Source organism: Labrus mixtus, chromosome 22 (genome assembly GCF_963584025.1).
Source record: "Labrus mixtus chromosome 22, fLabMix1.1, whole genome shotgun sequence".
Classification (NCBI taxonomy): domain Eukaryota; kingdom Metazoa; phylum Chordata; class Actinopteri; order Labriformes; family Labridae; genus Labrus; species Labrus mixtus.
The window spans coordinates 7,871,634-7,887,563 of record NC_083633.1 but is presented as its reverse complement, the minus strand read 5'-3'; the positions used below and the strand labels follow the sequence as shown (position 1 = coordinate 7,887,563).

Sequence of the window (15,930 nt, the reverse complement as noted above, 5' to 3'; positions counted from 1 at the left end):
CGCCTTCAACACGCCTCCGCATCCAGTTCTGCCTCTTTAATTTCAAATCAGTCTTCTTCAGCTGCGTCAAACTTTGGAGTTTCACTAAACTTCGGTCGAAGGGGGGGGCGGGGCGGAGGGGGGATGAATTTCCCATTAATTCTCCGTAATGTTTGATGTTTCTGCCGCCACTCACAGAACAACAGACAGCTTCCAAGTTTGACAAAGTGTGTGTGTGTGTGTGTGTGTGTGTGTGTGTGTGTGTGAAGCCTCTCCCAGATATGAATCACACGTTTCTATCTGCCAGAATCTCCTCCTTTTAATGGCATGGGAGGGAGGGGGGAAAAAAATCCCTCCATCAACTGTTTTAATAATCTACTCAGCGGTGGGAGATCAAACAAGAGAGTCCTCACACCGCCAGCCAATAATGAGCTTTTTCACTGCGGCAGGTTCGAAGCCAACTCTGGTTTTTAGACTCTCAGGAGGAGGGGGTGGGGGGGGGGGGGGGGTGAGGTGGGGGCTCAGCAGACTTACTGTGATTCACATTGTTTGTGTATGATGCTCAATCTAACACACACAGCAACATGGTGCCAGGCCATAATTAGTGCTCTCATTACAGAGCGTGATTTAATCGTGCACTGTATCATAACCTTGACGAGGAGGGAGCTCGATTTCAGAAAGGTTGAATAGCTGGTGTAAGCGATGTGTCCATGGCACACCTGGCCACATCATCCCATCCCCAAATGTGTCTCCAATGACTCCCTCTCTCCCTCTCTCTCTCTCGGTGGCAGTTGTCGTACAGACTCCATCATGTTAGCTCCACTCTCGCTGTCGCAATTGTTAACTCGGGAGTGGCTGTATAGAGTATATACCCCTCCATACCCCCGTCGCCTATTTGAACTAAAACACTGTATGTACGGGTACCGCATGGGCGGCTGTGGCTCAGTTAGCAGAATCATCGTTTCTCAGCCTGGAGGGTTCGATCCCCAGCTCCTGTAGGTAATGGGGCGGCTGTGGCTCAGCTGGTAGAGTTGGTCGTCTCCGATGTGTCCTCGGGCAAGACATTTAACCCCAAGTTGCTCCCACTGCTTTGTCAGCGGTGTATGAATATGTATGAATTGATGAGTTACTTCTGATGGTTACTTTACCCAGCAGCCTCTACCATCAGTGTGTGAATGTGTAGGTGTGACCTGCGGTGTAAAAGCGCTGCTTTGAGAAGGACATTTTGAATGCATTGTAATGTGGAAGAAAAACATGTTTTCGACCCACTTCCACCCATTTGAAGCCAACTGGAGCCTTCAATGAAATGTGTCTTTAAAACTTTGTAAATGCAACAGACTCGACTGAAACAGCTGCAACCACTGCTAGCTCAAATCTAAATCAAATTCATTATTTTCTGTGCAGAAGGAGGCCGCTCGGGTCACTCGAGCAGACCTGAGGCATTTGCTGGAGAGACCAGTCGAGAGCCAGGCTCAGATCTTCAAAACTCGCCTCAGACGTTCACAGATCACAGAGCTGCTCAACGTGCTCGACCCTGAACACACCGGGATCATCCAGCTCGCCGACCTGGAGAGACTCGAGCCGACCGACGCCGCACCTGCTCCAACAGACAACACAGCTACACCGCCCGCCAATCCCAACACTGCAGAGACCAAGGAAGTCCCAAAGGAGACTAAAGAAACTGATGTAGGCTTTTAAGACTATTATCAAATATTTGTGTGTTAAAATCGGATGTTAGGTCATTCATTACTTCTTTTTTTTGTTGATTCTTTTTTTCCCACAGGTGGAGCAGAAATCCTCGGCTGAGAAACCAGAGACCACACGGAGCGATGATGAAGTGTGTGTGGCGTCTGCTTCACAGAGAACAGTGAGAACACGACGTATTGTGATCAAATATCACCTTTATCACACAAAGCATACAGCAGCTGATCAAACAGAGACAACACAGAGGATCAGATCAAAAGAAAAAGGAGAGGTTAATTATTAATGCAGTTTGGTTTCTGCGTGTGTGTGTGTGTGTGTGTGTGTGTGTGTTTTAAATGGAGGATCTGCTGCAGGAGAAGCTGTGCGTGCAGCTCGGTGCAGTGCTCGAGGCTCTGAGGCTGTTTGACCCTCAGCGCTCTGGAAACGTCACACAGGAAGATCTGAAGACGGCGTTAAGCTGCTCTGGCATGAACATCTCAGACACACAGCTCAACAAGTGAGAAACACACTCACACACACACACACACACACACACACACACACACACACACACACACACACACACACACACACACACAGACACACACGCACACGAGCAGTGCAGTTATCAGAAGCTCACAAAGGGAAAAGAGATGGTAGAGGTTTCGTTTTTAGTCTCAGAATATGGCTGCAAACATAAGAAATGGCCTGAAGATAAAATGATGACACTAAACTGTTCAACATCAGTGTCAAGAGACCGAGAGGAGAACAGTCTGGAAATAAACATCTCACAGAGCAAGATTTTTCTAGACCCCGAGGGAAGAGTCTGCAAAATGTGCTCATTCACTTTGGTGACGAGTCACATGAGAAGCTTAACATCACTCCTGTGTTCATGCTTTTGAAGCAGAGCTCGAGCAAGGAGAAAATTAGCCTAGCTCAGTGGTTCCCTAAGTAGGGGTTGGGACCCTCTTAGGGGTCGTGAGACACTGAGAGGCAAGATTCCTTCCAAAACCAAAAAAATTAAGAATTGCATATCTTATCCATTATTGTGAAAATACAAAAACGTAGTTCAATAGATTACCCGTGTTCTGCTTCTAGCGCTTCTTACAAAGAATGACTGAAATAATATTACGTGTTTGGCAATATTGTGTCCGTCTGAATGCGACCTTTCATGTTTTTACCACCTCCAGGGAAAATGGGGACCGGAATTCGGAGGTGTCACGAGCTTAGCCTACATTTGAACAGTCATTTGTATCACTCATAGAGAATTTTTGCCAACGACGATGAGAAAGATACTTTCTGCAGCTTGTTATTAATCACCGTCTTCCACCGGCTCTGTGGAAGCGGTTTCAGACCCATTTTGGGTTCTTAAATGTTTGGCAGCACATTGTTGATAGATCATCAGATACTCTGATTTATCTTACTGAAGGAAAACTTTTCACATATGGAGACAAATTGATGCTCATTTGTCTCACGTTTGACATCAACATGAGTTGCCGTCTTGGACTCTCGACTCGGACTTCTTTGAACTCTACAGCTTCTGACTGCAGACCCTGCCACATCGTCGTTTATTCACAGTAACTGAGCTTTCAACAATCTGCTCCACAGGCCGTGTGCTTCACTGGATGCAGTTTTTCAGAAGATGAGATTAGAGCAACGGGAGGGCAGACTGACCGACAGAATCCAGACCGTCTGCCACAGCTCAGATGGGACGCTATCGAAGAGAGACATGAGGAAGGTGAGTGTCTGCGTGTGGTGCATTTTCCAATTCTGGGCGCCTAGAACTATCAAAACAGGTATCATATTGTTTGATTTTTACCAGTATCATCTCAGAGATTACAATTCTGGTATCATGACAACCATATTTTTTGTAATTGATGCTTCCTAAATCTTGTATCTGTGGTCACTGAATGATGCAGGATGATTATGTTTTGTAATATGAAACAGAAAGTCAATGCAACCCAGCCTGAAGAGCAGCACGGTGCAGTAAAGAAGAGTTTGAAACCTCGATTGTTCTCTGGTTCTCGCCCTCAGATTTTAGAGGACATCTCCGTCATATTGGAGGATAAAGATTTCAACAAGTTCACGGACCAGCTGGGCTTCAGAGGCGGACGGATCGAGAGCTCGTCATTCCTGCGGAAATACGAGGGTGAGACAGAAGAATGGCAGCCGGAACAATCTGACCAGCAGCGTCTTCAATCCCATCAGTTCTGCGTGACGGGCCTCTAAATGCTTAAACGCAGATTTTTTAAATCCCTTCCTACTCCCACAGAGGCGGCCGTCCCTCCTCCACTCCTATCTGCTCTGCATCCAAACTCGTGTACCCCACCCACGGCGATCAAACATAAACCCCCCCTCCCCCCCACTTCCTGTAAAATGTCTCTCTTTAGCACGGGAGCCATAGGAGAAATCCTCCCGGATTATAAATAGTGTCAGAGCGAGCGTCTTCGTCTCTCATTAGCTGAGCGGAGACTCACACACATTCAGAGTCACACTCGTTTCTGCTTGTTTGGGCTAATTATGTGCTTTGGAAGCAGAAAACAGAGCAGCAGGGCATCGCTCTAATTTGTCTCCTCTACAAGAAAATAAAAAGAAACACAAAGCTAAAAAAAAAAAGATTCATTAAACAAAGCCGGGACGTAAAGTTAGTCCTGTTTGCAAGGCATACAAAATGAGTCTGAACACAAGTGTGCTCCTAATTAAATGTAAATCAGGTCAGGCAGTTAAATGCCCAGTGTGCTTGTCAGACACGAAGGGCAAAAACATGCCAAAAAAAACAATCACAAAACAGAACAAAAACTCCAATTTGTTGGGTTTAATTCCCTCACAGCGAAGTGGGAACCGAGGAGCACAGGTTAATTATGGGAGTAATTAAAAGGCCAAACATCAAAAGTCTTGATTTGTAACGTTTGTTTCCCTGCAGGGGCCACAGTCAGACGCGGGCGGCGGAGCGCCGAGGGTCAGGGCGTTGAGGAGGACGAGGTCGACCTCCTGCTCACTACGGCCCAGCGGTGCCTGGCTGCCATGAAGACCAGGATCAAGACCATGCACGGGGTGAGGAGGAGGATGTTCACAGGAAGCATTTCAGAGCTGAATTATTAACTAATTTACCTATGATTTGATTTGGCTGCCGGTCAGAGTCAAGTCTGACAAATAAAAAATAAATCAAAAATGTTGTCAAAGTGCACAAATAATAACCAAGCAAGAGCAAGGAGTTAATTAATCAAACACAGAAATGCATCCTTCAGAAGGAAATGATGATTTAAATAGAGCTACAAAGTTAAGGATGTCTGCATCAGGTGTGTGTGGTGGCTTCTGGGTAGAAAACTACACCTCAGCTCAGCATGTCTCCATGTTGATCAGCAATGATAAACGACTAAACAAAAAGATATCTCTGTTCTGATCATTCTCTTTCCATCAGGATAACCTGGCAGCGTTCCGTCTGATGGACAGGAGGCGTAGAGGCGTGGTCGACTGCCACGACTTTAAAAAGCTGTACGACAGTCTGGGGTTTTTCTGCAGGGAGGACGAGTACGAGCGGCTGCTGGATCTGATCGGCCTGCATCCCGGAGGAAACCTCAACTACAAAGAGTTTGTGGATGTTGTGGAAAATAACGGCAAGCGGAAACAGGAGACACGATCAGCGAGAGTGTGAGTCTGATACGGTCGTTATTACAGATGTTCACTAACTTAGAGGAAATTTCTTTGTTTTTTTTTTACTGTTTGTGTCTCTCCTGACAGACAGCAGCAGCTCCATGAACTCCTGTCTTCTGAAGCTCGACACAGGTGGACAGACATGTCCAAGGTCAGAAAACCTGACAGGACGCACAGATAAGAGATGAACTCTGCATCATGTTAAGATTGATAAAGATTCCTCTCTGTTTTACGATCAGGTTCTGTGTCAGTCGGACTCAGACGGTCAGTGCTGGATCCATAAAGACAGCCTGAGGAGACTCCTCTTCACTTATTCTCTTCCCCTCACATCTGAGGAGTTTGACCGTCTTTGGTTGAGGTACAGTAAAGAAAACATTTCCAACGAATTCACTTTCGACATAAGATGATTCTCATCTAGACCTGATAAACTTAATGACATGGACATTTAAGAACATTTCCTCTGGTCGTTGATATCACATAGATGAGTATGGGACCTCCATGGTATGCATACAAAGTCACCTATATCTCCGATCTTTAACCAATGAATGAGCTCTTTCCTAACGAGGGTAAAATGGAGCGTGAGTTGGATATATTTATGCAGCTTCAGCAGTATTTTGAAGCTTTCCATTTACCAGTCAATCAACTTTCCAACCTCCACCCCTCATGGTCATGAGCTTTGAGTAGAAACCAAAAGAATTCCACCACAGATACAATGAGCTCTAATAAGTTTCCTCATAAAGGGTGGCTGGGCTCAGAGAGACTTAGAGTTAGGGGGAGGAGCTCGGAGTAGAGCTGCTACTCCTTCACATCGATAGGAGCCAGTTGAGGTGGTTTGGGCATCTGATTAGGGATGCCTCCTGGTCGCCTCCCTTTGGAGGAGATCCCAGGTAATCCCCTGCAGGGATACATCCCATCCAGCCTGGGAACGCCTCGGATCCCCCAGGAGGACTAGAAAACGTCACTGAGTAGCAGGATGTCTGGGTCAGGTTTCCAAATTGCCACATGAATTGTTGAGTTTTGGTCCTTTTTTGTTTGTTTTATAGAGAGCTCAGTGTGACCATTGACTTTAAACCACCAGCAACTGACCAATTTATATGGATTTCTTCGAGATTTTTATGTTTAACTGGTGCACATCTCCCCAAAATATTCCAGGATTTCACATTTAAGAGACAGACCAATGGAAAACCTGAAAAGCTTTAGTTTGTGCTGAGCTTTCATGAGAACTGTTCCAGTTGAGTCGAGCAGCATCATATATTAAAAAGATTAGAAGTAAAGATGCTGAGGGTTTGTCTGTAGCAGTCACTGATTTCTAAACTTTGTTTCATCAGGTATGACCCAGAGCAGCGGGGCCGTGTCGCCGTTTGTGACTTCCTGGAAAAGCTCGGCTTTCATCATAAACGGGAACTCAGGACTGGTCAGAATCTGAACAAAGCTAAAGCCCAAAGCGACCACAAGACACCAGTGACCTCTGATGACTCCTCTTTGAAACATATAGAGTAAGTGAAGAGACTCGTGTGTGCAGTCTCTTAAATCACATGTTTTGATTTTACAGGTTGTCCCTTCTAGAGAGATCTCAGGGATTGATTTGGAGAAATGGGGTATGTTGGGGCGCTGATGGCCTAGCGGTTAGGTTACGCCCTATGTGCAGAGGCTATAGTCCTACAGGCGGGCAAACCGGGTTCAGACGGAGCACTGAGGGAATGCTGCCTTCAAAATCATGCTAGTTTTCGAAAATTACCAACCCTGCCTTTAAATAGCTGGAGAAAGAATGTTCTTAGTTTCTTCACTACCAAAATACATGCATCAATAAAGACACAAAAGATACAACAAATAATGTCAGAGTTCAGTAATTGGCTCATTATGTAAATGAATCTATATAGATGTTATTGATTTTGGTTTTCTGAACAACCTGTACTAAAGACCCTGCACATTGTGTGATATGTACGTTTGAATATTACACATGTTGTTGTTTGACTCTCCTGAATGAGCTTCTCACATCAGGAGGTTTGATAAAAAGCAAACTGTGCCGCTCAGAGACGGAACATTTCGCTCCCGCTGTGATCATAATGGAGCCGTTATTAAAACAGTTTTGTTGAATGCATGGGAATGATTCAGCAGTAATGTAATACAGAGACATGATGGTATAGAGGAAGTGTTTCTGAAAGTTCATCCCCTCATGTTTGTTTTTTAGTTATTATTATTATTGAGGGTGAATTATCGTCTGTGTGCACCACCTTCTCTCTCTGCAGGCTCAACGTTTCCACGGATGGCGACTGTGAGAGGCTTTCTTACACCGACTTCCTGTCTGCGTTTGAAAACAAATCAGAGAAGAAGTGTGAGCGTACTCCTTCCTCACCTGATGCTCTGCGTCAGATTGAGTGTTTGGACGACCTCAGTCCGGGCGCCGCTCTGGTTCGGATGCGAGATCTCGTCACAGCCTCAGCTCTTAATCTGTTTAAGGTGAATATAGAAAAAAAAAGAAGTTTGGTTTGGCTTTCAGTTTCTTTTCTCAGCTGAAACCTCTGTTTTTGTTCTGTCCGTCAGGCGTTCTCGGCCTTCGATCGGGGCCGGACGGGGACGCTCCCAGCTCTGGAGTTCCGTCAGGTTCTGGAGAGTTTCTGCGCTCGACTGTCTGACAAACAGTTCAGACACATCCTGACCACGCTGGAGCTGGACCGCGAGAGCTGCACGGTTAACTGGAAGGACTTCCTCAACAAGTTTCAATCCAAGAGCCCACCAGTAAGAGACAACGTTTACAAAGACACCTCTGGTTGTAGGAAGTGTTTTTGTTTTTTAAGGTTTATTTTACTTTTAGAGATAGGACAGTGGATAGAGTCAGAAACCAGAGAGAGAGAGAGAGAGAGAGAGTGGGGAACGACACGGCACGCTCTTGTGGACACAGTATGTAAACTCCTCCACCAGGGGGCTATCAATCAAAACAAAGGATGACGTCGAGGCTGCCGGGGAATCATGGGAGTTCGCTCCGCTACTCCACCTCCACCCCCATCCGACCAACCTGAGGAAGAGAATGTGTTTACAGACGAGCTAATGTATCCAAGTATAATTTACAGAGGGACAGTACGGCAGCTTTCAGCAGCAGCTCACGCTTCCTAATGCAGCGCTCTGTGACGTAACAGCCAGAGTTTCTTTGCAAACATGTTAAGCTGAGCCCGCTTCATCCTTACTCCAGGATTAAACCCAAACGAACATGAGTGATGTCCTTCATTTTTGTTTCTGACTCATAAACAGCATGTGTGAACTTCTGTGTCATGTGTCGGCTTGAATCCTCTACATACTGCAGAGCATGCTTTTAGTGTTTTAAACTGTTTCCCTCCATCATTCTGTAGATTTCAACAGAGAGTTGCTCCAGTAGGACAAGAACCAAGCCCCCTTTTCACGCTAAGACCCCCGACATCACAGACCGCCTGACGCAGACCCAGGAGGTCGTCTCAGATCAGCTGCGTGAAATCAACCTGGACCTGGACTCTTCCCAGAGCGGCCCCGTCTCCAAAGAGCAGCTCAGACAGATTTGTGATCGACGCAGCCGGAGACTCACAGACGATCAGGTGAAGCCAGAAAATTTGTGTTTACGTCTGCTGATATTCCGCAGAACACTATAAATCAGAGAATTCAAAGCAAACGAGCAGGCTTCCAGCAGCTCTCTCTCTGTGCTTTCAAGCTGAAACAACACAAACTGGCATCGGTTCATGCTTGCAAATGAGGAGAGGAAATGTTGGTACATTTGCCAGTTTCAATTCTTCTTGGTTGGAAATGTTTTCTTTAATTATTCCAATCAAAATCTAATTTATCACTGCTGATAATTATTGACTGCGTGAGAAAGTAACTCATCTGTAAAGCCGATGAACGTGCCGAGTTTAACTGTCTACGTGGGCGGTTGTTTGATGTGTCATTCTTGCTGTTCATCTGCAGCCTGTGTGGAGTGAAATGCCTCTGAATGGGGAGAAGAAGCTGCAGCACAGGGAGTTTCAGAAGCGTTTTGGTACTCACAGCATGACGCTCCACCCAGAAGGAAGAGGTTCAAACGTCCCCCGTGTCCCATCGGCCTCCCCTGAGCCCAGAGGGTCGCTCTCTGCAGGGGCCGTTCTGCAGCGCACTCAGGTACAGAAGCACAAAAAGACAGATCGCAGTCTTTGGATGCACAGCTGTGTGGTAACATCGGTGCAGTTTTTTTTTTTTAACTGAATGCTGCAGTTTGATCTGTGATGCATGATGACACCAGCTGCTTCACAAACCAAGACCAGCTCAGGTTTTACTTTAGGAAGTCTGAAAAACAGAGAATTGAACGGGTCATTATGAGCAGAAGAATAATGTAGTCAGGAATTCTATTTATCAAAAAGAAAAGGAGAGTTTAATCTGAGCAAACCGAATTAAGTTCTCTGGTCAACATATTTATTAAAACTGTGAGTCCTTTTATAATGAGCACACATTACAGCTGCTCTAACTCATAGGGCTTTCACACCTGCAAATAGCTGACTCTGTCGCTTTGTCTGCCACTTCTGCGTCGCTTTTTTCAGGAGTGCAAGTGCAGGTGTCTTCAAGCCCCGCTCCCTCTCTCTTTTTAAAGTGTGATATTGTGATATTATTTTTTGTGTGATAACAATCATCACAGCTGCAGCTACAAAAACATGATGTGCAAAACCCCTTCGAATTAAAGATGACACTTTTATTCAGTGTAATTTTGCAGCTCCTCTCCTGATCCACCCCCCCCCCCCAGTCTGCCCCCCAGTTCTCCTCCAGGCGTCCTGCCTCAGCGTGGAGGCCGGGGACAGGGAGCCCAGCGGGCGGCGTGGAGCGGCGGCTCCGTGCGGCGGTGCAGCGCTGCTGGAAGGAGATCCAGAGGAGCTGCAGAGAGGAGGATCCTCAGAACGAGGGACTCATCAGCACCTCCTGCTTCCTGAGTGAGATGAAACACCTCAGACACAGAGGTAGAACTTCTACCTGAAGGATGGTTAACGCTCACACTAACGACTGACTGTGTTTCAGAGATCCTCCAGTCGCTCAGCATCACTGTCACTCAGACGCAGTTTGAGCTCCTGGCTGTGAAGCTCGACGTCATGACTAAAGGCTGCGTTTCATATCACGACTTCCTGCGTCACTTCCTCCTCAACCTGAAGCCAGCGGAGACTATGACGGCTTTTCAGCGGCGTAAACTCCCTCTACCTACACAGGTAAACAAAGGAGGGATACATTATTTGTTTTTGTTCAACAATAAATGATCTTATCCTGCAGTAAACTGCTGCAATCTGTTAGTGTGTCTCCAAACAATCGAGGATGTTTGAAAAGACGGATTAGCTGACATACACATATAGAGTAAAGAGTGTATTATGTTACTTATGGAGAACATGTTTGCTCTTTGATTTAGACCTCGAGATGGGAGAGTCCCAGAGTAAAGATTTAAAACCTTCTGAGCTAGTTACACCTGGTGTTCACATGCACAATGGGGGAGGGGGGGGGGGTCTAATCTTCTCACACAATTTATTAAAATAAAAATTGTGATCCAGACTTGATAAGGGAGAGAGAGAGAGAGAGGGAGAGGGAGAGGTGGGCGGCCAACAACAAACCGAAGTGTCAACTTGAGACTAAAACTTTCTTGGATCATCATCAGCTGAATATTACTCGGGGCAGATGATGTAGAAGGAGGAAGAGGACGAAGATTCTTCTTTAACAGTGACTGTTCCCGCAAATGAGAATGAGGCCTTCATTCACTTTGAAGCTGTCCGCTTGTGATTGGACAGTTCAGGACACTTTTAAACAGCAGGTATAAACAGCGCCTGAGAGTCATGTTAAAGTCAAGACCACACAAACCGAGACCAAGACATACCTGAGACCAGAGTGCTCCGAGACCGAGAGAAGACCAAGACATTTGGGATCGGGATCGGGACCGAGACCATAAATATCACCAAAAATCATGTGTGCCTTGTGTGCAGGGGGCGTGTCACTCACTTAGACCGTAACCCCCGGGAAGGTTGGGGCCGTATCCGGGGATTAATATCAAACTACAAATGAATTGAAGTTATTTGAGAAAGGGTTGAATGACGAGGAAAAATATCCTCTCAGTGGTGGTCTTGACCTGTCCTGATTTAAATTCTGGAGTCCGCCCAGTCTGAGACCGAGACAAAATTATTTGTATGCCGAGACGAGACCGAGATCTTCAGAAAGTGGTCTGAAGACCGGTCTAGACACCAAGACCAATTTCGAGTACTACAACACTTCCTGAGAGGTTACTCAAGAAGCCTCCTGTAAGGTCACATGGGTCTCCTTTTCTCTGCAGAGCAGCTTTTATTGACTTGTTACACGTTGTCTATATCTGGTGCAACGCTGTCCAGGACTGAGAAAACCAATGGACGTAGGATGCATGTAGACATTTGAAAATACACTTTAATTAAATCCTTTTGTGTGCAGACAGTCATCACAGTTGGAGTTAAGCATACATTTTGGACTCAGGGTTTGTACTTTCAGCTCCACGTTCTCATGCTGAGCTGCAGATTAGCACGTCTCAAACGAGTCCCTCTCTTTAAGGTTTGATCCATTGTAGTGTTATTGGCTGTAAGTTTAAAAGTGGGTTACAGTAAATTGGAGAGCTGGTGTCTCTGGAATATGAGGAGGAGGTGATGGGCGAAGGCGGGTTGCCAGACTGTGTAAACTCAGCGGGGACCTCCCACCCTCAGGCTCTCGACTGTCGCCTCCCATGACAAGCAAAAATGGGCGAGTTTGGTGCTTTGCGGTGCTTTTTCTTTTTGGCATGTGAAGGTGTATATGAAGCTTTTGAACAATGACACACGGGTGGGCACACAGTAAAAGAACCCCCCGCTGAGTGACTAAGCCGAGCCCCAAGCTTCAGAGGAGCGAGTGGGTGAGGGCCTAATCTGGCAACCCACGAGCTGCAACCTTCCAAAGCAACTTTTGGATTCACAAAGACCTGCATTGTCTCGACCGAACCCACCATCTGCGTACATTTTGTAGAGACCCCCTGCATGGAATCGGACTCGATGGTGTCTGTGGACGAGTTTAAAGACAAAACCTCCTCATCGGAATACAAAAAGCACTTTGTTCGGAGGCTCAGCTGTCGAAGTTTTATTGATAACGTGACAGCTTTCAGATCCATCATCTTCTAGTGACCCAAATTCTCTTGGACAGAATTTTCCAAAGTCTGCTTTCTTTTCTACGCCGATGACACTGTCACTTACTGCGTAACACCCACTTCTGCTCACACTCGTGCACAACTTCAGCATTTGTTTGATCGAAAACAACAACAGATTGTTCAACTGCAAACAGTTCTGAATGCAGAACCGGCTTTTACACACTTTTGTGGTTTTTCGCACTCTGCCTCTCCAACCAAAAAAACAACTCATTGGACCGGTACGTTTTCCATCTTCGTTCACTTGTTGAAACAGCTTCATTGTGTTTGTGAGATTACATCCAATTACAAGAACCATTGATGGCGCTGGACTCTGTTGCTCATCCTCCATCTTGGCTCGGCCTTTTTAAGTCATGTCTTACCTCTTGAGACGCCCTCTTCATCGGACAGGAAAACTTTCCACGGTGTGGGATAAATGTAAGAATAATTTTTTAGAAATGTAAATGTGAGAGATGAATCTATGTGATGTGTTAAAGAGATTTCTGATCTCAAAGAGAAAAAAAAACCTGGTGAAATTACGGTTAGGTTGAAGATTTAATCTTATCTATTTGTTTTGTTCTCCTTCGATGCTCACATGTTCCTCGTCTCTCGGCCTCATTCGACGGGATCCTCGGATTGGTTTCAGACGAGCCGGGGTGTTCTGAGCAGAGCCTGCGTCGACGTCATGCTGAGGATCTACGACGTGGTCCGCTCCTCTTGGACCTCCATCAGGCGCTGCTTCCTGGCGTCCGACCGCGCCCGCACAGGAAGCGTCTCCGTGCAGGACTTCAGGAAGGTGAGTTCAGATGCAACGACGACTCCATGCAGAGCTCCACCTGGGCGGCTGCACCCGAGGGACGTCAAACACGAAGAGATAAACGGCTTCTCTGTGAATTGTGGATGCAAACGTTCGTGTCTCTTTTATCAAAGTGTCTGAAGGAAGCTGAAGCTCACAAAGCTGCAGACACACACACACACACACGCTCACCTGACAGCCAATCAGTAATTTTAATTGTTCAATTAGGCTGAAGGTTGAGACAAGCCCACGCTGACATGTTAACCCAGGAGAGCAGCAGCTGACACTCCTGCTCTGTTGTTCCAGCTGTACGATTAACCGACGACGGCGCTCAGCGAGTCAATCGATGGAAACAATTAGCAGCCTGGTTAGCGGTGACATCTCTTAAACCTCCACCTAACACACGTGGACACACACTCATACATGCACACACACCCTGTCTCCCTGCAGGTGCTGCGCCACTTCAGCGTGAATCTGTCGGAGGACGAGTTCTTCCACCTGAGCTCTTTTTTTGACGCCGACACCACAGGAAAGATCCGCTACGGCAACTTCCTCTGGACGTTTCTGCACTGACACCGGATCAGATACCCGCAGCAAGAGTTCAGGATAAACTGAATGAGAAGAAAGAGGCATTTGAGGCACGTCCAGGTCCAAGATTCAGTGTGAGTTTGTGAGTTAACCTTAACCCTTAATGTGAAGCACCTGAAAGTGGCTTCTCTGAATTGAATACAAATTCCCTGAAAAATGACTTTCCTCTCTGTATACCCAACTCCTCGAAATGACTTCACATGTCCAGTTTAAGTTTGTCAGGCCCCGTGTCCACCGAGTGTTTTTTTCACATTGCAGAAAAGCGCTGGCTGTGCGCTCAGGAGTGTCCAGGCTTTGTCACAACAGTCTGTTGACAACAGCCGCTGTTTTATATTTGAGATACCGTTACCGATCAGAGCGACGGAACGAGGAGGATAGTGGGTACAAGACACGATCTGTAGGAGACAAATACATGAAGAATACCTTATATATTGAAAAGAGCGCCGGTGATGTCAACAGCGCCTTGAAAGATTTTCAACTTGAGCGCTCGGAGGCAGCCATAAAGACGCTGGGCGCCGCGCTTGTTCGTTCTGCTGAGAATGTTCTCTACTCACTGAAAACTGTTTAAAAAAGAAACTGGCGCTCAGAAAAAAACCCACTTAGTGGACACGGGGCCTCAGGGGTTAAATTAATCTCCACACCACTGTAGCCAAATATGCATGCAATAACACAGAAGTTATAGTTTTAATCATGAATGTTTTTATCATTAATGATAATTAAAGTGGTTTTCCGACGATGTGTCTGTGATGTCGTTCATAGAAAGCTGTTTTTGTTCGGTTGATCCGTCCCCGGCAGCAACATTCATGAACTTGAGATCCAACTCAGGAATTGTTTGGTGAAAAGCAAATCAAAGTCCAGATTAATAAAGAGAGATTGATGAATGATTTCAGAGTTCCTCTTTTTGTCCTCCACCTCTAATAATAATAATACATTTTACATTTTATTCATAATGCAAGAAGGAAATCTCAAAGTGCTACAATTTAAATAAAACCATAAAAACAACAACTGAAGTCAAACAGGTAAATCAGGCGGAGCATCAAACAAGATCTAAGAGCATGCGGTTTAAGTGAAAGGTTCTTTTAGAGAGAAATGTTTTCAGGCCTTCTTTTAAAGGAGTCCAGAGTCTGTGGGGCCCTCGGGGGGTCAGGGAGAGCAGTCCATAGACGTGGGGCGGCAGAGTAGAGAGTAAAAGGCTCTGTCCCTCATAGAGGAGAGCTTAGTCCTCCTGGGGGTTTGGAGGCGGAGGTGTCTTATGCAGGTTTGTGGGATGACCGGGAGGAGCATTGCCGTGTTTGCATTGCATTTGTAAGTGATGAGATCTTATATTCGACCCTGAGTGTAGTGAGTGCAGGATGGGTGCACTCTTATCAGGATCCTGGCAGCGCTGTTCTGTCTGTACTGGAGTTTCTGAACACTCTTGACAGGATCCTGATGACGAGTGCGTTGCAGCGGTCGAGCCTGGAGGACACAAAGGCATGGACGAGTTTCTTCAGCGTCTTGGAGGGAGAGTGAGGGGCGGAGGTTTGAAATGGAAGAATAAAGGTTTAGAAGATGCCTTTTATGTTTAATTCAAAGGTTAGATGAGGGTCCACTTTTACCCCCAGGATGGTGACCAGTGGTGAGAGATACCATATTTTTCTCTTGACCAGAGCAAGATATGCTAGTTCTGTGTGTTTGACACTGATTTTTTGTCCCAAAGCCGATCCCATATAGTAGCTTATTGAAGCTGCAGACGACGGAGAAGAAGCATCGGGTGCATCTTTTTGTCCAGACGGGACGTGTGAAGTGAGACGGATGATGAGGAGTCGTCTGTCATTCATTTAGAGGGAAAAATGCTGCAGCAGCAAGACGCACGGGTCGTACTGGGGGAGGAGAGAAACGTGCAAAGGAGAGCTGGGAATCATTAAACCGGGAAGCCGAGAGAGGAGCGAACGAGTGAGCGAGCGGGTGTAAATGGAAAGAAAAGGAGCTTTTTTTAGGTTTGGAGAGGCAGAGTGAGGAAAAGAGAGAAGACTATATGAAAGCCAGTTGTGTTAATGGCTAAAGTAAAAAAAGCCGTCCGTGAATAAATGAGCCGCTCTCCCCCGGGATT

General features: G+C 46.2%; 2 protein-coding genes across 2 annotated transcripts in view; one reads left to right on the top strand and one right to left on the bottom strand.

Moving 5' to 3' along the window:
• efcab6 (EF-hand calcium binding domain 6) overlaps window positions 1-13,897 on the top strand; it is a 35,374-nt gene extending 21,477 nt beyond the window's left edge. The window contains exons 10-29 of the mRNA XM_061030401.1: window positions 1,348-1,665; window positions 1,763-1,846; window positions 2,025-2,179; window positions 2,636-2,655; window positions 3,249-3,400; window positions 3,697-3,811; window positions 4,586-4,716; window positions 5,084-5,313; window positions 5,404-5,467; window positions 5,556-5,674; window positions 6,645-6,812; window positions 7,566-7,776; window positions 7,861-8,055; window positions 8,664-8,907; window positions 8,996-9,048; window positions 9,247-9,507; window positions 10,046-10,235; window positions 10,321-10,505; window positions 13,101-13,250; window positions 13,701-13,897. Coding sequence (XP_060886384.1) covers window positions 1,348-1,665; window positions 1,763-1,846; window positions 2,025-2,179; window positions 2,636-2,655; window positions 3,249-3,400; window positions 3,697-3,811; window positions 4,586-4,716; window positions 5,084-5,313; window positions 5,404-5,467; window positions 5,556-5,674; window positions 6,645-6,812; window positions 7,566-7,776; window positions 7,861-8,055; window positions 8,664-8,907; window positions 8,996-9,048; window positions 9,247-9,507; window positions 10,046-10,235; window positions 10,321-10,505; window positions 13,101-13,250; window positions 13,701-13,823 — 3,168 coding nt within the window. The 3' untranslated portion in view covers window positions 13,824-13,897. The remainder of the gene's footprint in view (window positions 1-1,347; window positions 1,666-1,762; window positions 1,847-2,024; window positions 2,180-2,635; window positions 2,656-3,248; window positions 3,401-3,696; window positions 3,812-4,585; window positions 4,717-5,083; window positions 5,314-5,403; window positions 5,468-5,555; window positions 5,675-6,644; window positions 6,813-7,565; window positions 7,777-7,860; window positions 8,056-8,663; window positions 8,908-8,995; window positions 9,049-9,246; window positions 9,508-10,045; window positions 10,236-10,320; window positions 10,506-13,100; window positions 13,251-13,700) is intronic.
• The window catches only part of mpped1 (metallophosphoesterase domain containing 1), a 149,815-nt gene that overhangs the window by 61,625 nt on the left and 72,260 nt on the right, over window positions 1-15,930 (bottom strand). The gene's annotated exons all lie outside the window — the stretch shown is intronic.